Source organism: Tripterygium wilfordii, chromosome 19 (assembly GCF_013401445.1).
Source record: "Tripterygium wilfordii isolate XIE 37 chromosome 19, ASM1340144v1, whole genome shotgun sequence".
Classification (NCBI taxonomy): Eukaryota; Viridiplantae; Streptophyta; class Magnoliopsida; order Celastrales; family Celastraceae; genus Tripterygium; species Tripterygium wilfordii.
In genome coordinates, this window is record NC_052250.1 from 2,775,903 (window position 1) to 2,798,142 (window position 22,240).

The 22,240-nt window shown below is 35.9% G+C and overlaps 2 protein-coding genes across 2 annotated transcripts; one reads left to right on the forward strand and one right to left on the reverse strand.

Annotated features, from left to right (window-relative positions):
* The first annotated feature begins 419 nt into the window (after nt 1-419).
* LOC119985086 (ubiquitin-conjugating enzyme E2 36-like) lies at nt 420-5,660 on the forward strand. Its single transcript, XM_038829256.1, has 8 exons — nt 420-637; nt 929-956; nt 1,299-1,385; nt 2,984-3,042; nt 4,450-4,491; nt 4,572-4,645; nt 5,044-5,141; nt 5,267-5,660. Exons 1-8 carry the CDS (start codon nt 602-604, stop codon nt 5,302-5,304), a joined length of 462 nt encoding a protein of 153 aa, XP_038685184.1. The 5' UTR covers nt 420-601; the 3' UTR covers nt 5,305-5,660.
* A 2,778-nt stretch (nt 5,661-8,438) lies between these two features.
* On the reverse strand, nt 8,439-12,663 carry LOC119986077 (TPR repeat-containing thioredoxin TTL1-like). Its single transcript, XM_038830628.1, has 7 exons — nt 11,337-12,663; nt 10,586-10,781; nt 10,305-10,489; nt 9,887-10,220; nt 9,591-9,795; nt 9,393-9,499; nt 8,439-9,264 (listed from the first exon to the last, which is right to left on the reverse strand). Exons 1-7 carry the CDS (start codon nt 12,233-12,235, stop codon nt 9,112-9,114), a joined length of 2,079 nt encoding a protein of 692 aa, XP_038686556.1. The 5' UTR covers nt 12,236-12,663; the 3' UTR covers nt 8,439-9,111.
* Between the last annotated feature and the right edge of the window lie 9,577 nt (nt 12,664-22,240).

Consider the following 22,240-nt stretch of genomic DNA (forward strand, 5'->3'; position numbering starts at 1 on the left):
TGTACCAATGGAAACACTTCAGGTATGATTGTGCAGTTGCATGAGTTACGCCTTATATAGAACAACTTGATACGTACATGCAGCATACTCGTTCAAAGTTTCCTCCTGAAACTATTGTGTTAGAAGATTAGAGATTTAACATGTATTAATGTGACCCAATAAAATAATTATTTTACTTTATCATAGTAATCAATTTTTAGATATGGGTCCCACTGACAAACAAAAGAATAAGCAAAAGCCTTTAGGAAATTGGATAATAGTGGCAGAAAATTAAAAGAGAATAAAAAAAATGAGAATGAAATGTTTAAGGAGAAAAAATGAGAAAAAAAATTAAAAGAGAATAAAATTAAAAAGTGAAACGTTTGGGTATATGGGTTCATGGGAGTACGGAGCATCCAGTCATGGGATCACTGACCGGAGGTGTAGCTACCGAAAAATTAGTGTGAATACCAATTTCCTTTGGGCAAATAAAGACTGTCAAAAGCAACAAACAAACAAGGCCTTCTACAGTTAATATTTTCGCTAGGGAGAGAAGACCCTTTCTCTCTCTGTGCCTTCAAAAACCCTTGTCAGCGTTTTCTGCAATCAACCTTGGAACAAGATGGCGAACAGTAATCTCCCTAGAAGAATCATCAAGGTTTTTCTTCTTGATCTTCGTATCTCTCATTTGAATTGAATTGATCGCTGTTTGTTTGGTTCCACCCATATCTTGACTCTGTCGCTGTCCTTGTGATTTCTGTTGTTTTATGTGATTTACTTAAGCTAAATTGTGCGGTTGATCTTTTAGCTTGAATTAGTGGGTTTTGTATCATCGATGAGAAGTTAGAGTTTTGAGATTTGTATTTACGATTTTCAGGATTCCTTTGTCATTCTATTTCTGTTTAGTTTTGATATGACCTCTTTTTTTTTTTTTTTGGTGGTAAAACAGGAAACTCAGCGGCTTCTCAGTGAACCAGGTGAGTGGTGATTTCTCTCTCACACAAGCGAATTATCGTATCATTTTGACCTTTTTTTAGATTTTTGTTTGTTTAATTGTGGCTTTGTTGGTTCGGTTTGAGGTGAGTCCCTCGAAATTGTGATCATTCTATGGAGAAATGCTTTGATTATCAATACTAGAGTATATAATAAATGTATTATTTACATTTTCATGTTATAAAGTATGTACTTGAAATCTTCTTCTTTTTTTCCTTTCGGTCAATGTTTTAGTTTTGTGTTTTATGTTGTATTTACTGTGAAGGTGATGTTTAAACTCTTCCTTTGCAATGCTTAAGCTCTCACTTTGAATTGTTTTTTTGTAGCACCGGGGATTAGTGCTTCACCCTCTGAAGACAATATGCGATATTTCAATGTGATGATTCTTGGCCCAACACAATCACCATATGAAGGTAATTAGTTGGGACTTCTTGAGGAACGTGTTTCTGTTATTTGTATTTTTTGTACTAGAATGAGCAGCCGTCTGGTTCATTTCATGTCCCTCAATGTGCTCTCTTAAGTGATTTTGTTTTTGATATTGTTAGAACATGTTCTTTTCATGTTGTTTTGAAGTTTAAGCTGATCTTTAGGGTAAACAATTTATGAGAAGTAGTTTGGGGAAAGGTCCTGCAGATTGAGGTTCTGTGTCATAATTCATAATGTACCATAAAAACAAAAATTGTAGGGTCGGTTCACTATGACCTTTGCATCGTAGAGTTTAACGTGGAAACACAATGCAAAGATATGGTTTGTCCATGCTTGCTCTCTCACTTGATGTTGTGGTGATGAAAGTCAAATGATTTTCCCTGGCTTTAATAGCAGTTAATTTCTTGAATCTGTAATCTAAATTGTTTATATTGTGGTATTGGATGTTGATAAGTGAACTTTTTTTTAACTTAAATCTTTCTTGAAAAAGGATGGTAAATAAAATTGCTGATCTATACCCATCATTTATGATCAATATATTATTTGCAACTCTAATTATAAAATTTCGCGGCTCTTCTTAAAGACTTAAAACAGATAGATCTAGGTTAGCTAGCAAGTTACCCGACACACATGAGAAACTTGCATATGTGCAATTCTGGCTATATATTTGAAGTCTATGAGTTGATAAGTTTCCCTCCGGGCTTCCATGATCAAGCACTTACTTTTGAATCGTGTTCTGGACCTTTTGAGGAGTATATTACATGGAAATCCCTCTGCAAAAGAATTAATGAATTAAGCAAACAGAAGATTGAGGTTTTCTGGCATTCTCTATCTGATGCAGGCCCAACCCACTAGCACAATATTGTTTGGTTTGGGCCTCACAAAACTCATCATGCTAGTTAAGGATGGTTTGCCCATATAAAGCACTTCATGGATTCCTACCTGGGCAATGTGGGACCCACATAGGGAAGTTAGGCCTCAGTTTTGATACCAAACTGATTCAGGCTCAACCCACTAGCACAATATTGTTCGCTTTGGGCTTCATACCCGCATGACTTTAAAACACTTCATGCTAGTTAAGGATGAGCCTGTCCATATAAAGCACTTCATGGCTACCTACCTAGGCGATGTGAGACATATGAATGAACAGTCACCTTCACTAGATGACCTTCTGCATCACTGTCAAGTTATCTAGAGGAATTGTTCAGGCTGTACTGTTTCTACATTGCTTCATGTCATACTATTTCTACATTGCCATTAGTATTAGATGATTCTTGTTTTCTCTCCTTCTCGGGGACAGTTCTTAATTTAGATTAAGTGGTGACAAGTAATTGGGTTTCGATTTTACTCCAACCATTCTTTTTCTTTTGATGATTGTTTCATTAGTGAAATGCATCATTGTGTTTTACTGTTGAATTGTGCACTCATATGGCAACTTTAGTTACTGGAAAGATGTTTTGGGAAAAGTGAAAGCGGAGTGATGATTGTCGGTGTGTTCTTTTCTTCTTTTTTTCAAATTTTTTATTTATTTTTTTATTTATGAGTATGTTCTTGAGATAATCTGTTAGTTCTTATCTTGGTTTAGGAGGAGTTTTCAAGCTGGAATTATTCTTGCCTGAAGAATACCCAATGGCAGCTCCAAAGGTAACTAGGGCTTCTCCGTTTTACTTTGCTGCTTTTTTAAGACTATGCTTTTGGCAATATTTCGAAACAAATACATCTTCATAGTTATGGATATGGGTACTTCCAATTATTCAGTCATTAACTTATGCTGTATCTGGTGATCGTTTATACCTTCTGACGATGTGTTGTGCATCTAAAAGAACAAGCTTTTATTGTGCCTTGGTTTGATGGATGATGATTGATGTGAACATTTTGCTACAGTTTGCATTAAGTTTCTTTTATTTCCCATGATCTTCTAGAATGTGGAATTTCTTCCTTGTTCTTCTAAAAGATCTTCTAGGATGTGAAACTATTACAGGAAAAGTGTTCATGTCTTTGGCAATTTAATTCGCGGCGAGGCATTTATGATGGTTGGCATAGTTGACGAAATATTCAAGCATTTCAAAGTATCCCAGAGTGGAACTTTAATTAGGTAGTAATGATGGTGGAAATTGGAATCATGCTATCCTTCAAAGTGTCAACTAAACCTCACCCTGCCTAGGACACCGACACCAGAAAAAAGAGGGGAAGTGAGAGATTAGAAACATTGCAGCAAAAGTTCGGATGGGAAAATGTAAATGGAAAGTTACATTCTCAATTTATTTCCTCTTCTGGACATTCAGTGAAAAAATCTTATTTTCTAGAGAATTGGTATGGCCCAGAAGTTGCCACTTTACCATGATTTATTTTCTCTTCTAACGGTGGGTTTTTTGTTTTATTTAAGATATTAATCAAATAATTAAGTTTATGCGACTGCTTGTACTTTTCTGGGATTGTAAATTTGTTCTTCTAGGCTTTAGGTAACTATTGGATCCGGATGTATAAAAGGCTCTTACTGAATACTAACTGTCCTTCATTACTGCTGATTTGGAGTATATGATCTGTGTGAGATTTATAAAGCACGCAAAAATATCTGCCAGTAAACTTCGCACATCTCATAAATGTAGTTTTCATTTTGTATTAAAATTTATTTATTCTTTAATTTTGCCCATATTTATGATGTCGTGAGAGATGATGTGCACTCAGTGCCAAGCCCAAATGAGCTGCCCAACAACTTCCTTGTTCTGGACGCGCATTGTATACTATGTATAGTTCCTGAGATTCTAATCCAAGCTGCACTTCTATTATTCTTCAATAATTATGTGTCTATGATTGTTGTGGTCTCCATTGGATTTTCTTTCTTCTCAAGGTTAATTAGGTATCATTGATTATATGGCCATAATTATGGCTTGTTTATGCACTAATCACATTTATGTTAAAGACTGAATTATATTTTATATAATACGTGATGCAAATGCGCAGCTCAGAATTGGTTGCTTGTTTCTCTTCGTGTCTTCCAGGATGATTTTGTTTGTCAATCTAATTATTGGATTATATATGCTGAAACAGGTTCGATTTCTTACAAAAATATACCATCCTAACATTGACAAGGTAGGGTTCTACTGCTCATGGTCCTGTATTCGCTACTAGGTCAAGTACTTTTCCTGAATTATTTAACTTTTATGATGTAGCTTGGGAGGATATGCCTTGATATTCTGAAAGACAAATGGAGTCCTGCTCTCCAGATTCGAACTGTACTTTTGAGGTATTATGAGCTGTGTAATTAATTGGGGTAATTATGCATTCTTCTTGAAATACTCTCTGTTGTGCGCTGTAATCAAATGGAACTGGTTTTTGTAAACTTACGGGAAAAAAGGAGTATTTATAATGTTATATAACAATTGAAATTTTGGAGCTGATTCCATTTTATGTGGGATAAAGACCTTGATGATTATGATGATGGAGAATTAAAAATTGCAAATGGGAAGACATTACTGTTACTGCCTTTTATTTTTTATTAGTGTTTTTGGTGTCAAAAAGAAGTAGTAAAGTCATTTCGAGCAGAATGAGTTCAAATAGTTCATGTAATGTTTACAGAGAGATTTTTTTGAGGAGTGATGATGAATATGTAACATTGAATTTGTTGGGAATTTCCTGTGGTAGCATCCAAGCACTTCTTAGTGCTCCAAATCCTGATGATCCGCTTTCCGAAAATATTGCTAAGCATTGGAAGTCAAATGAGGCTGAAGCGGTTGAAACAGGTACTTAAGTTGGTTTCAATACTCTGTTTATTGAGTGTTAATTGGCCATCGTTTATGATTAGTGTGGTCATTGTTCAGTTCTCACTTCTCATATTGTAATGTACTCTTTTCCATTGACCCTGCAGCTAAGGAATGGACTCAATTGTACGCAACTGGTGCCTGATGCGATAATTGGAAACTTGCATGCAAATAACATTTACTGCAATGTATGTGATTGACTGTTGATTTTGGACAGAGAATTGGAAGAATTGATCTCTTTCCACATGATTATTGTTTATTATTCTCAAAAAGAAAGCTTCCAGGTACTACTACTACTACTACCTGATAAATGTTTTTTTCTTTTGGAGGCCTCGTCTTTGACATGTATGATAACTACATAGTTCATCGTTGACCCCTTACTCAAATGCAGAACTTGCAGAGTAATCCCAGTCATGTAGAACTTTGAGTTATGTTTATCATTAGACATTGTGAATTTAAAACCCTGAATGTGGATATTATATATGTGGATATACTTGTTTAGGCTGGGAAATATGTGGTTTGCGTGTTTGAAGTTCCTAGGTTGCTCATAATAGGGCTTACTTACGAACGAGAGGTGACTCGGTTGGTTATCGGCTAGGTTAGGCATATATGTGTCCAATATTCAATTCCAATAATAGGGCTTACTTCAGTGAAGTCATATGCAATCATGACATGTTTGTTGCATGCATGGTGATGGTATAGGCCATATGATGGATTGTAGTCTGCAAAAAGCTCATAAAACTGTTTTGTATGAGACCATTAATAATCAAACAAAAAAGGAAAAGACAAAAGGGTATCGGGTTTTTAAGGTAAATAAATGAAAAAATGGATGAGAACTTTCTTACCATGAAGGCGTCAGATAATTGAGCAAAATTAACAGCTTACGGCACCAAACTCCAACCCATGATAAAAACAAACTCCTAAATCAAGGAGAAATGAAAGGCTCAAGACTATAAAAGATGCTACAAACAGGCTAACGAGAGGGAACTATTTTTGAGAGGTGGACGGGGGTCTTGGAGCATTTGTTGCACGATGAGGTACTGCTTTAAAACCTCATCAAAAAAATGGAGCATGTGCTATAGCTTTGAGACAAATCCTTCACAAGTTTGATCTGAGTTACTATAAGACGGATGTCACTGCCACCTCAAATCATAATATCTAAAATGCAAAACCATCAAATCAGTGGGGAGATATGCCCAACCATTATTGAAAAACATAAACAAAGAAAAAAAAAAAACATAAATGAAGGTGATATGGATGAGGAGGGGGAGGTGGAGGAGGAGCCCAAAAAACTTCAGAGTGTCGACAAAAGAGAGAGCGTCTCAAAGGCAGAGATTAGGGTTTCCGCCAAAAGAGAGAGAACGATTTCAATGTACAAATTGGTTATTTTTGTATTGTAATGATAGTTCATAGTTGTATTTATATTATATGATAATGTTTAGTTTAATTTTAATTTTTTTTTTAATTTTTAGTAGTATTTCCTAATGATGCGTGATAGAATTTCTCGTACAAGTGCTCTACTTATAGCGTCTGTTTGGTGGTTGTAGGGCCGCCAACGACATCGCCTTGCAATGCCCTGTTCCACCAAAATAGGTGATATAAGTCAAACATCTAAAAATTCACAATTTATGATCTATCATCATCTAAAAATTTCCCAAAACATCTCACAACGACTTATGAATCAGTTTTTTTCCCCCCAATTTTTCAACTAATGTTGAAAATCACAACAATTGCTCTAGTAAAGGAGCCAACATATAGTGATTCGAACTTACGCATTGATTCCAAGATTAAAAAGGCTTGTGCTTGTGCACCGACAAGGCATTTTTTTAATAAACGTAAAGACAAGAATTATTCATTCATTGAAGGGTGGATTCATCTAATACCCTCCACACATCACCACTTTTTGGTAGTCCTTTTTAACCTCTACACAGACTTCACCATTACTAACTCTGTGATTCCTTTGTTCAGATATGGCTCAATAACTGACATAGGAATCTTAAGTCAAATCGATAAATCTCCACCAAATGTTACTACTGAGTTTTTTTTTACCGAAATAACACTGTGGATATAATTAATTACTAATATAACACTTGTTTATGAGGTTTTTGTTCGCCTCATTAATTATTGTTGGGGTTTTTGTTCACCCCAACAACGCCTCCGTGGTTCGAACCCTTAACTTCGTTGGTGTGGGGGAGAGTCATTATCACTACACCAACACTCACCTCAAATTTATTACCCAAATAACATTTCATGTCAGTGCAAATGACATGATTAGTATATTATTTTTACAATCATATTATTCAGATTAGCGTGATTGTTTTTTTGCCAATTCATTGTCATTTTGAGTGACGTAATTAAGTAAAATTTCAAGCACGCCAGTGTGAATGACATGATCGGGAAAAAAATGCAACACTAATCATGCTATTCACACTGGCGTTAAGTGCTATATTAATAAATAATTGTATGGGATTAAGTTCTTTATTTCACATATAACTAAGAAAATAAGTTAAAAGAAAAGAAGCCAGGGGGACACAGACTGCAAATAGCCTTTGACTACATATTTGTAACGGCAGCTACACGTGGCAGTTGACCACCGACGGAGAACTGTTAAAGTAACCCACCGACCGCGTATATTAGCACGGACCACTTCTTGCACTTTCTGAACTTTTTTGTGTGTGTATATGCGAGTACTGAGTAGGGACTGATTCGAAGATAAAATAACAAAGAACTTAAATGCCCACCCACATGTGAACACAAATCCCCACTTGAATTTATAATAACATGTGGTATGCTGGATTAATGACAAATACTTCCACAAAGGACACAGTCCTTTCTATTAGAAACATTGTAAAAATAACTAGGGGGCAAAAAAAAAAAAAATTCTAAGTCTAACAACATCGCACGTTTACGAAGTGTTTACATGTCCGGACGGACTGAACCTTAATTCGGATTAGATTTCAAAGAAATAAATCATACAATAACTAATCCGAGTTAAGGTCCAAACAAGTAAATCTGATAAGATTTGTGTGTCCAAACCCGGATCCAATTTTAAACCTAACAAAAATTTTATGTTTGACACAGATTTCGGATATATAACTTATTTTCAAACTTGCTTTAATCCAGATCGAACAAATTTGGTCATCTGGACCGGACATAATTTTGCCACCTCTAAAAATAACATCACAAAGAACCAAAACCTTCTTGTTCATAATAAAGCTCACTACCTTGAAATGCAAGATTGAAGAGATAAAATGAATGATGAATGAAAAAAAGTACATGTGGGTTTGTGAATGGGGAATAAAAATTGGGGATCTTTTTATTGATCTAATCGTAAAACAAAAGAAACAACAACAATGATAATCATATTCAATGACGACATGAACATATTCATCCTTCTTTCACTAACCTTGTAAAAGTACACACCTGACATCCAATACCTCCCCCTAATGGCTTCCATAATGTTCTCTGTATATATCATCACATATATATACATGTACAAGGTCCTCTCCTACTAACCAGCCTGGCAGTTCTATCTCTCATTGACTAAAGATATGTATTTTAATGAAATGGGCCATACTCTCTCTTGTGTTTGTTTTTGTACTCATAATGAAGGTGGGGGATACTCATACAATATTTCAGGCAATCCTACAGCCAAGAAAGAAATAGGGGATAATTAACAGAAGGAGATGGGAGGAAGCAAGCATGGAACCACAGAGCAATGAGGAATGAATGAATAAATGAAACCCGCAAAAACGAACTAAGCTATTTTCTCTGGGTGGTTCCACGGGCATATATTGGCTGGCTAGTGAGGTTATTTTGTCGCTCCTACTTATGTCATAGGTATCTGGTAATCGTGGTATGGTGGTGAATGGCAGCACTGGAAGATTCCTCTTATGAGACTGGAGGTTCATCAGGGCAAGATTAAAATTTGAAGAATACAGTTTTATGAGCTCTAAAGGCTATAATGCCTCACCGAGTATTCCAACACATCGCGACTTGGACAAACAATTTCCTTCACCCGGCTACCATTTTTGTAAATCTTGAATGTTGGTACAATTCTCACATTCTCTGCATTTGCAATTGCTGGGCTCTCCTCAATATCCACCTTCATCAAAGAAGAGCAGGTGCATTGCATATATTAGACAATCCCGTTGATTCATTCAGTTCTCTATCAAATCAAAAATCGGGGCAAAAGTATAAGCATAATGCAATTGAACCCAACAAGTAGTTTACCTTAAGAAAATTTATGGAAGGATAGCGGCTGCATAAAGTGTCAACAAATGGAGATATTTGCTTGCAATGCAAGTTAGAGGCTGCTTTAAAATGGACAACAGAGACTCCTGCAATTTTTATTTCGCTTATTGGAATATAGTAACTAGAAACAATAAAGGATAACAATATAAATTTCAAGAATATTGAGGTAAGATTTACCTGGTACAGATATTGCAGCTCTGAACTGCTCAATAGCTGTAACGTCCTCCACTTCTCCGCCGAATTTCATATTATAAACCACTTCCCCTTGAGATTTCTTCAAAGCAACTTGGGCGTGAAATAGAGACTCAGCAATTCCATTATCATCGGGAAGCTCCCTCCTTAGAACTTCATAATCTCTCACAGCATCAGCCCACTTCTCTAGCTGTAATTTAGAGCAATATGCCATCAGTTTTGAGCATAAAAATACAATGAGTGGGAAGCAATTACGGGAGGGAAGTTAACAGATTCTTTACCTTGCTATTTGATGCAGCTCTTCGAAGAAGAGCTTTTGTGTAATTAGGATGAATACGTAAAGCTTGGTTGCAGTCCTCAATTGATTGCTTCCACAGACCACGTTTAAACCAACAAGCAGCTCTATTACAATAGAGAACAGAGTTTGAAGGATCAATCCTGAGGCCTTCACCATAAGCTGAGCAGGCTTCAGTGTACCTCTCCGACTTGAAGAGATCGTTACCACGTGCACGAGATCTAGCCACCAACCTTACATTATTAAGCAGCCCTGCTACTTCAATATTTCTTGGGTCAAACTGCCCCGCTTTCTCAACAGCCGTAACTGCGTCATCAAACCTGCAAAACATTTATCAATCCATTCTCAATCTACCCAAAAACCCTAAGCCATATAATTTGTGAAGCTTGGAAATTCCCAGTCACCTGCCCAATGCCATCTCAATCTGGGCTTTTACAAAGTAAGGGTAAGCTTCAGAAATCATCCCAAAAAAGCGAGTCTGGGAGCAGGAGTTGGTACACAGTTCCATTTTCGGAATGTTTAATAGGCTTGATTCAGCATCTTCAAGTTGGTGGAGTTTCAGAAGTGCTTCTGCTCTACACATAAATAGCTGTAAATACAATTTGAACAAGTTCAGCCATTTATCTTTTAATTGCACAAAATGATTGATTCCACATGCAAAAAAGTCAAAATTTCAACATTCTACCTGAGGACAAATATCAGCTCCGGCAGCAATGGCAGCATCACCTTCCCTCAATGCACTTTTCCAATCACCAACCTTTCGGGAATCACTACATTTGGTTAAGCGCTTCTCCACTGCTTGCAACTTTTGCATCTCAGCCTGGTCAGGCTGCTGACCAGGGAAACAAAAGTGCCTCCTGGCATTATCAACCTGTCCTAACCTGTGAAAAGATCAATTCAATTGCCGCGGCCCAAACATCACACATTTTAAATCCTACTCCATCTATCTACAACTTAATGGATTTTTTAAAAAATTGAACCAGAAAATAAAACTGATGAAAAGATTGCTACGGAAGATATGAATGGCACATGCTGAGCCCTAGCCTCTTTCTTATGACAAGAAGTAGAAGCAGGGTAAAGAAAAACACAAAGAGTTTAAATTGCACTCATTATCACCCATCTAAGTAGAAAGTGAGGTTAAAACAAATCTCAAAGACAAAAAGAGATTCTTCACCAATATGTGCCCAAGCAGCAACAAATCCAGTGTCATAGAAGAATGAAGTGAACCTCATCAACCTAACTGACAAGACAACCAAGAAAAAGTGAATGTTCTCTTCATTCACAAAATCATAGTTCAGGTGGAGAAACACATTAACAAAGGCAATGTCAATGAACTAATGTAGGTCTATTCATCACACATCTGACAAATGCCCAGAAACCAGCAACACATAACAGAAACAGCCAACAAACACAAACAAAACCAATCCACAGCTCACCTGATGAGCAATGAGCCCAACCTCTGATGAGCCCGCCAGTAATTGGTATCCAACCTGATTGCCTCCTCACACTCCCTCACGGCCTCGGCCACCCGCCCCAGCCCCATGAGAGCTGCAGCCCGATTGCTCCGGTAGGCTGCATGTCTAGGAGCCAATGCAATTGCTCTATCGTACAGTCCAAGCGCCTCGGTTAAACGCCCCTTCTTGTACATTTCATTCCCTGCTCTCTTCACATCCTCCGGATCAGCACTGTACATTGCCCTCCTCACGTCATCCCCGCCACTTCCTGCCCTTGCAGTGCCCACATTCACTGTCTGTGCACTACCATACGCTTTGGTCGTGCTTGTGCCTCGCATTATGCTACCATGGCCATAGTTACCGCCCCCAGATCCTAATATATCACTTTTGGAGCTCCGATTGGGATTCATACCCGTTTTCAGGATTCTCCCAGACGGGCAGATATTGCCGGTGGGTAGAACATTAGCAGGGGGTGAGTTCACAGAGCTTTGACTCGAATAAATCAAAGGGTGGGCCGTGGCAGTTGTTGTACTAGAGCTAGAGTCGGATCTCGAGTGACCCAGTTTGGGATTCCGGGCAGCGGTGGTAGGACTGGACTCGCTTGACCCAGAGAGCTCACCGGAGTTATTATTGTCGGATCTTCTCGGAATCATATTATGCCCATTTCTCCCGGATACGGATCCGGACGAACTGGAGCTACTGCTAGTGGCGGTGGTAGTGGTAGAGAGCCCACGAGTACGAAGAGGCGAGACAGGGGAACCCAGATCGAGCTCGCGAAAATCGGGCTTGTTAACCTCCTCGAAACAGTTCAATGAGTCCCGGAGCTGATCGGACAGTGTATCCACCGTCAAATCAGAAATGGGTTTCCCAGAATGCGACATTTTCTAAGCAACAAAACACCCCCAAACAAATTTTCCCTCTCAAATTTCCACCCAACTAGCCCCCCTCAACACAATGTGCCACAAATTTTCGTTTAAGTTCAATTTTCCTTGTCACCGCCGTCAACAATGTCTACAAATTGGAGAACAGGAACAAAACCAGTATAGGAAGAAGAGGGACTGAGACATTGCGAGAGAAGAAGCTTTGAAAAAAGACATAGATGAGGAGACCGAGAAAAAGAAAAAAAGAAAAGAAAATTATGGGGATCTCGTGATATAAAAGGAGGAAGCAAAGAATGAATGTGAGACTAGAGAGAAAAAGCGAGCGTTAGAGCGAGAATGTGTGTGTGAGAAAGAGAGAGAGGAGAAAAGAGAGAGCTTTTAATTTTCCTTTCTTCCTCTTCGCCTGCTGCTTCACGAGGCAGGTTTCACTTCTCTCTAACTACTCTCTCTCTCTTAACTTTTTTTTTTATTTGTTTTATTTGTTGTTTTTAATACTTTTATTTGGGAAGTGAATGTGATGATCCACTCTCTCTTGTGGAAATTGAGGACACACTATCTCCCTTACTATGCAAATCCTTCATTTTCTCCACTAATCTTGTTCTCATCAAACTATCAAATTTGAGGTATTAATTTCAATTAAATGATGGTTCTCAAGTAATGATCACTGATAATTTTGTGAAAAATTGATCCCATTTTAGGGATGGCAAAAAAAACCGATCCAAGCACTATCCTCAGGGTACCCGATCCGTTTAAAACCCGAAAATCGATCCTATAGGTTTTGAAAACGGTTTTGGTTTTGGTTTTCAAACCGGTCATGGTTTAGGGTCGGGTTTAGTTTTTGGTGCCAAATTTAGGTTACCCGAACCGTTTAATAAAAAGATCAATTACAGTAATAATATTATAAATCATCTATAAACGTATACTACTAGGATATTAAATTATAACATGATAAAGCATATTAAAACATATATATTTATAGAAGCACACTAATAAAACTATAAATTAGACTAATTTGAATTATAAAATCATAATTAATATAAATCATACTCAATATTAATTTATATTAATGTAATCCTCAACGGGTACCCAATGGTAAACAGTTATGGAACGATTCTGGGTTTGGAAATTTAAATGGTTTTTTAAATGGTTTTGGAATCTAATTGGAAGGGTATCCGACCCCGTTGTCATCCCTATCCCATTTTATTGAATTGAGGTTTTAGTTTTCATTAATAGTAACTAATTTCCTAAATTATAGATAAAGTACAAGAAAAATAGAATTTGAAAACAAAAATTATTTTTTTAACATGGAATCCGCTCAACTGCCCATCGGATAACTGCCTAGTAAAGTCAGATCACATGAAAGACCCCGCAATCTCCATGGACTAGTTGAGTTTGGGTCGAGACTCAGTGCGGGAGATAACATAATATGACATTAATACACATTGGGCTGAATAAGGACCTATCTCACAAATTTTAATAATAAAAATATGCATGTGACTTAAACTCACGACTTCCCGCTTGTGTTAAGTCATACGGTGTTAATATAGAGAGTTAAACTGAATTCATTAATTGAAAATTCACTCAAAAGTTTTTTTATATGCATATATCTTGACTTACATAAATTTCGAGTACTTAGATCGTTCTACCCATTTCAAATATCTAAATAAGTCATATGGGGTTAATATAGATCTAAATAAACATAAAAAAGAAAACAAAAAACTTTATTTGCATAGTATAATTAATAAATCTATATACTCTTTTTTTTTTTGAAAAAATGGTCTAATTAGTAGAGCGAGTCATATGACACGCCAACAAAAAGCGCGTGGAGAAAATTTAAAACTGCGTGAATTTTGCCATTCACTCAATAACTAGCCGAAGAGTGGACTGTAGATGTATACAAGAGAGTGCGCAGGCTAATGCCCTGTCCCTCACCAGCTCACGTTAGATTCCATCATAACTCTTCTCAATTACCTCGCGTCTCCAGACAGACCACGATCTCCCACGTGTCAAAATCACATACTCCTCGGCCCCACTGAACATGGCCCTACATTTTAACACACCACCACAGACACCAAAATCCACAAAACCGTCAGATCATCGATTTACGAAGTGGGGCCCGGTAAGAAAAATTGGTGTTAATGTTTTTACACACAAGAGTTTCTTCTGTACTTCGAGATTTTCACTTTCTTACGCAAGCAAGTTAGGTGTAGTAAAAAATCGATTCGGAGTCAATTTTGAACCGAACAACAATACGTGTCTATAAGATATTTAATTTTAATTTAAATGATTTAAATTCGGACTAATAAATCGAACAATAATATAATCTAAGTTAGGATCTAAACAAATAAATCAAGTAAGATTATGTATTTGAACCCGAATCTAAACCCGTTTTTAAATTAGATAAAAATTTTGTATTTAAACTTGAATTTTAAATATATAACTTATATCCAAATACAACTTAATTTGAATCAAATAAAATCGATGATTCATATCGGACAAAGTCTAGACAACCCTACAAGTAAAGAAGCTAAACACAAGATTTTAATGACCAGACCGCACCCTACGAATTTACCAAAACACCCTTCATTAATATTTCACCCAATTTTACCTAACCATCCCTGCATCCTGCCATTAATCACGAGTTCCTTCAATACGCTCGAGAATCCAAAGCGAAAACGTCAACCACCAAGGAGAGTGGTAAAGTTGTAAAATTGGATGTTATGTAAGGGTGAGTTCGGGAGTTCCGAGTGTGAGTAAAGACAGAACTAGCTGGCCATGTGTAGCACAGAGTGGCCATCCAGCTGGCCTCATTCAGAGGAAAGCTTGACGTGTAACAGTGGCGTCCAGCTAAGCAGATAATGGAGGTTAATTAACGGGGTTTATGAGTCAGCCTGATTCACATGGCATGGAATATTCCCTAAATTGGAAAGTAATTAACGGATGTTAACTGGAAGGTTAAAAAAAAAAGGGATAGTGACAGGCTGGCTGGAGAGAGGAATAATGACCAAGGCACCGAGCGATCTGCGATCACATTCATTGCCAGGTAAGTAGGGTGGTAAGACTCTGTCCGATCTGAATTAAATCAAGTTTGAACATAAGTTATATGTTAGAAATTTAGGTCTAAACACAAAATTTATCTTCAGCTTAAAATCAAGTATGGGACAAAACATATAAATCTTGTTAGATTTACTTGTCCGAACTCTAACCCAGATTATGTTATTGTCCAATTTACTTGTTCGAATTTAAACTAATCCAGATATGATCAATTAAGTGCATCCGAAAGTCAATCAAATTAGGATCCGAACATAAATATATTTCATAAACACGTGATGTTATTCGATTCGAAATCTATTTTTTTTCTCGTCCCTACAAATTACCATCCCCAAAAACAAAGCCCATACTTTCTCTCTTTTTTTAAGATATTAATCTTATTTATTTAATATTTATCTCTTTATTTTATATTATTTGATTGGGCCAAACCCATTTTTAATTCTGACTGAGTTTAATTTAAAATTCAAATTCTAGTCCCAATCCATTTAATTGTGCATTGCATTTTTCTATAAAAATTTCTTTGTCAACGGATAGAATACTCTTTTTAGAGGTTGTGGGTTAATTGTGCATTGCAGTAACCAGGGCCGGACGTATGATTGTTTATCAAAAACACAGGTCTCCGTAAAGTCGTTAGACCATGTATGAAGGTTGACGCCTGCCTAGTTTCAGAAGGTCAAGGAATAGGGGAGCCGACGACGGTAATTATAACGGTCCTAAAGTAGCAAAGCTAATTTCCCTTGCACGTGGCTATAACGGAATCCAAAAATTCAACCTAATCCAGCTCGAAATTAAACTACTCGATAAGCTTAGTATAAAGTTTAGAGGAATTAAAAAAATTTCTTCTCGTCTTGCTTGTAGTTTACGTAAGGTATCATGTAATTAAGTAATACATATTACATGATACTTAGTATGTGTCGACACGTATTAGCTTAGTATAAATTAAAAATATGGAGAACAAGGACTTGTCTTAAATCCTACTTGTCGTTATAATTAATTAAACTTATCAAGGAAACATATACCATGCATGCAACGTCAAGATAACCCATTCAAGTATATAATTTTAACGAGCATATATTGTCTTACCATAAAACTATTCGTCTTTTATCAAATATAACCACTTAGGCGATAACTTAGTTGGTGAACCTCTTTTGAGACTAAACCGTATGAATTCGGGAAGTTCTGAGTTTGATTTCCATTTGGAGCAAACCCTTTGTGGCCACACGTTGGGCTTTGGCCAACTTATCCTGCCATTATGTGAAAAACTTTTCTGCGCACGAACCTAACGACCAGAGTTTAGACTCATATCGAATGTCCAAAGAGCGAACTTGTACAATATCATTTTCAGTTATCAAAAACAATCTTCTATAAATATCCAGTTTGAATCATAATTATCGCCCTAAGGTCGAGCTTGTCACTACATTATGCAACTCCACCAAATTGCACAATTGTAGAAGTCCCTAACATAAGGGTATTTGGTTCACAAAGGTTGGCCGAATAAAATTTTAAATAGACTGTAACTAACAAGTTTCGAATTTGTGATTGCTAAGAAGGGAGAGGACCTTAGAGCAGCTCCAACGCACTCCCCAAAATGAAGAAAATCTCATTATAGGGGACACATTTCCAAAAACCACTACTCCAATCAGTCTCTCAAATCAACCCCAAAATGTTCAACGAGCTCCATCATCCCCCAAACTATTAAATTCAATATTTTAATTAAACATCTTTTCTCTCTCTTCTCTTCATGGCGCCCAGGCCATCATCTATGGGAGCAATCCCTTTTGGAAAGCCGTTTGTGGCTGTCTATGTGTTGCGATTGGGGATTAATACTCTCATGGATCTAGCATTGTTGGCTGGATTTATGTCGTGGGCCTACTCGACTTAGACTCTCGTGGATATAGTAATGTCGATTGTAGTTCTCGTTAACTTTGTAGCATAAATTTACACGTGGACAGTTTTTGACCAATACAAAGGTGATCACAATCGACAAGAAATAATGACTTATTAGTGCTCTTGAAGCTTAGAAAATTTTATTAACCAATCAAATCATATATATGTTTTTTTGGACAACATCATATATAATTATATATGTAAGGGAGGTTGGTTAATTTAGGCAAAGAATATTATTATAGTAGTTTGTAACGGATATATATATATATATATACACACACTATTAACGATTAATTTGGCTTGATTTGACTTTGTTGAACTTAATCAGACTTTTTCAACTACGCGTTCTGTCCAATATCGGTGTAACGGTTAATTTAGCTTGATTTGACTGAAAGTTCAATAGCAGCATATCTCGAGTAGCATATTCAACGAGATATATAATAATCCTGTGCACGTTATAATATATGTATATATATCGTGGTTTGACCAAATCACCTTTTGTTGCACCGACAATTCCTCCATTCCTACCTTATTCTCGACTTCTCCACTACCCCTTTTTTTTTTTTCCTGGTTTTAGTCCATACTGTGTTGATCATCCTAGAAAGTGCAACTTTCCTGTTCATATTTTTGGGTCATTTCAAAGAGGAAAAAAGAAAGATAGCCTTAGCAGTACTGGGAGTGCAGAGGGGATAGAGGACATTAGGACATAAGCATTATGATCCAAAACATGATGATTGGTGGTACATGCATATATCATATATATACATGTATGATCCCTTGTTCACTGAATAAACATATGCTTTTGCTTGACCATATATCTTTGCACACATATAGTGGTGGATAAATGCTATATATCTTGTCATACAGCTGCATTGTCACGTGATGATCACATGGCCATGAAAGACCTAGTTTATATATATATATATATATATCCAACACATTATTGTTTTTTCCCCCCTTCTCATCTTCAATATCTTATTATTTGTCTTTCTCAAAGTATGCTGTCATGATGTCCCTTTTGTATTGTCATCTTGAATACTATATGAGATATTTTTTAGGTTTGTTTTTTGGATCATATACGGTTCCTATTTCTGTTGTTTTTTTTTTGAAATACCACATAGAATTACGTTTGTGGTTGGAATCGAACCTTGGACACACATATGTCTAACCCAGCCAATTACCAACTAAGCCAACTCTCGTTGGTTTCTTATTTCTGCTCTTACTACTTCCACTTGTTAGGTTCTAATGTAAAAGAGATGTTAGAGAAGAGTGTTTTTTAATTTTTAATTTTTAATTTTATAAGCAACAATATATATTATAACAGCAAAAGGAATATAGTAGGGCATCTGGTGGGATGGCCTAGAATCAATACAAGCATAGCAATGAAAAATCGGAGAATACAAGTCATGGATACAAACATAAATCAAACAAGCGAGATAAATGCATGAAGTCCCAAACAGCCAGTTTAACCCTCGACCAATGTGGTATCGGGGATATCCATCGATTATAAATACATTTGATAGGCTCCTAAACATCCAATATTTTGGAGGGATGATGCTTAAAATGAGCCATTTAACGAATAACGACTATATTTATTGTGATGTGTCATTTAATTGACTATATAGATATTTAGTTAATTTAATGATTATATAAATATTTGCTTACTTTTGACCACTTTTAAGTAAATAGTCTTAAAAAAAATTCGGGAACAGCACCAACCTTTGTCTCCCTCCTATAAATTCCTAACTCCGTCCATTGAATAAGTCCACCCTCAATCTATTTCCTAGATTCGCCATTGACCAGCATTTTCAAATTATTTTTATGCAAGCGAATTTGAAATTTTACTTGTTTGTATATGTATAATTAGAGAGAAATTATAAGGATAAATTAATTAATTACAAGACCTGCTAGTGATATTGGAATTCCAGGAAGGCCACAAAAACCCCATGTGACTCTAAAAAGGATGCATAGAATGTCTGATTTTTATGAGCCTGAAAAAAATGTGTGTGTGTATATATATATATATATATATATATATAAAATTGGTACGGATAAGAAATTCTTTTAAGGAAAACAAAAGTTCAGACAAAATAATCATGTCAGCCCAATTGGGACATTGAAGGGTCAGTTATCACCTCTTTTTTCTTTTTCACAAATAAAGGAATTATACACCAGCCTCTTTTAGGTTTCCATGTCCTATATATTCTACACACATATATATAATACCCTAATTAGACCTATATACGTATATATTGCATACATATTCTACACACATTTGATGTAAGGAGATTATTAATTTATATATCAAGTGAGACTTATGTATTTTTTAAAAATTTATTATCTTATAAATTTAGCGAATTATTAATTTATCACATTGACCCGGGACATGCCAAAAATATTATTTAATCGAGATTATTAATTTATCGAGGTTATACCGTAATACCTTATTAGGCCCACCCTTATGAATATAGTCATTGGCAATAATATCATAAAAAATCTATATATATTGACAACTTTATATTCCTTCAAGACCCACCAACTTTTACAAATATATATACCAAGCAAGTACCAAAGGTTTGTGATCAATATTCATATATATATATATATATATAACGAAACCCTTAATAAATTTGTTGGGTAAATAAATTTCTATACATAACAACATATATATATATATATATATATATATATATATATATATATATATATATACACAGAAATTCTCCTATATGGACCAAAAGTGTGGACCAAGTTTGTGGACTTGTTTTTCAACCATAGATGTGGTGGGTCTCATGATAAATGTGTGGCCCCCACTTATGTTGTGTTTTATTAAAACCATTGGATTTTGATCCACAAACTTGGTTCACACTTGTTAGTCCACATAGGAGAATTCCTATATATATATATATATATATATATATATAAGAATTCCTATATATAGATTTAAAATAAGTACACATGTTTTCACCATCGATTTAAAACATGTGAGACTCAAAACAATGGATCCCACTAGTCATTTCACTTAAATCAATAGTCAAAAAGCTGTACTTATTTTAAGTTCTTACTTTGTGTATTTATAGACAAATTCCTATATATATATATATATATATATATATATATATAACCATGCACACACACATATTAACATATACACACATAGACATGCAAAGATGCTTATTGTTCTGACAGCACAAATGGCACCTTGGATTCTACAAAGAGAGGATAAAGACAGAGAGAGAGAGAGAGAGAGAGAGAGAGAGAGACAGGGAGAGAGATTGATGGTTTTGTCATATAATTGTGTTTTTGTTGGAGTCTCATTTGTTTGCAAGTGGTGATCATCAGATTTTCATCTCAAACGTTGTCATTGATGAGTGAGTTATAACTTATTTGATGGAATCCAAGCAGAAAATTTTACCGCAAATTTTGCAAAACTTATCTAAATATCTCCAATGTGCCATGTCAGCTCTCTCTCTCTCTCTCTCTCCAATTATATATAGGGGATGTGGTCTGTGAGAGGGAATATCAAGAAGTGCATGGGGGGCACGTGATGCCCATTTGGTCTTGGAAGAGTATCAATCATATTGGTGACTTTTTCTTCTAGCTTATCATGAGTTGCACTCATATATGTGTGTGTCAACCACTTGTTGAATCTCTCTAGCTCAAACCCTATTGATTCGCCAGATCTTGAGTTTGAATTTCATATGAAATAATATCCTTATAGTCACACACTGACCTTTAACTCAACTTACCCTGTCGTTAGTTGAGAAATTTCTGTGCACGTGAGTCTGACTCCTTGAGTTTAGGCTCATATGATACGTTCGAAGAGCAAATTTGTATGCTGTCGTTATTGGTTCCTATATATATATATATATATATATATATATATATATATATATCCCAAGAGATTCATCGCATTATAAACCTAATTTAAAAGGCCTAACCATAATTCATAATAACAATGATTGATTGATTATGAAGTTGTTACAAACGTTTGATAAATAAATAAATTATTTTTGCTATAACATTAAATAGATTTGAGGCTTGGTCATATCCTACCGAATCCTTTTCATGTGTGTCACTTGGTGGGCCAATGCTTATGTTAAACTTGGATTGGCTAAAATGATTGTCTGGGCCCATACTTTTTGCTTTTTTCTTGGCCCAATCAAAGGATCCATCATTTTCAAGCCCATAATGCCTATTCTTAATTACTTATGTAGTACTCCTCAAACTTTCAACAATCAATAATTGATTAGACAGACCAAAGTCAATTACTACACAAATGATTTCCAAACCAATGTATATAATCATGTACTCTCCCCTCAAAAACTTTACTTCCACTACACTCTTTGTCATATATACCTCAAATTCCCAATTACCTGAGGATTAGATTTGTGATTGACATGTTAACGTTTTCACCACTACTCTTGTCATATATACCTCAAATTCCCAATGACTTGAGGATTAGATTTGTGATTGACATGTTAACGATTTCACCACCTAGGAGGGAGTTTAGGATTCGGGAGATCTTGAGTTCGATACTCATTAGGAGCAATACATTTATGGTCACGAGCTGAGCTTTGACTCAATTTATCCTGTCATCAGGTGAAAAATTTATGTGCGTGCGGGTTTGACAACCCAAGTTAGGCTCATCTCAATTATCCAAAAGGAAAATTTTGTTTGGTATTATTCTCGGTTACAAGAAAAAAGTCTTATTGGATAGATTATTGTTAAAAGAAAATAGTAAGTAAATGAATGCACATTTACAAATTGAATTTTCTTAAGAAAATTAGATAAACCATGCCTTGATCCAAGATATATAGGTCAAAAAATTCATAGAACCCTCGTATCCATGATCCTCTTTTTCTTTGGAAAACAATGCTCACATTGTTTTGTGCCTTTAGCACAAAATTCCAAGAGTTCTCCCTAAGCATTTGATATATCAGTGTAAGCAGCAAAGCAACAAAATTCCCAGAGTTCTCCCTTCAGGGACCATAGAAGGTGTGCATAAACAATATTGCAAAATTAGTACTTAAGCAATGCCCTCCACAAGCATTGATATATCAGTGT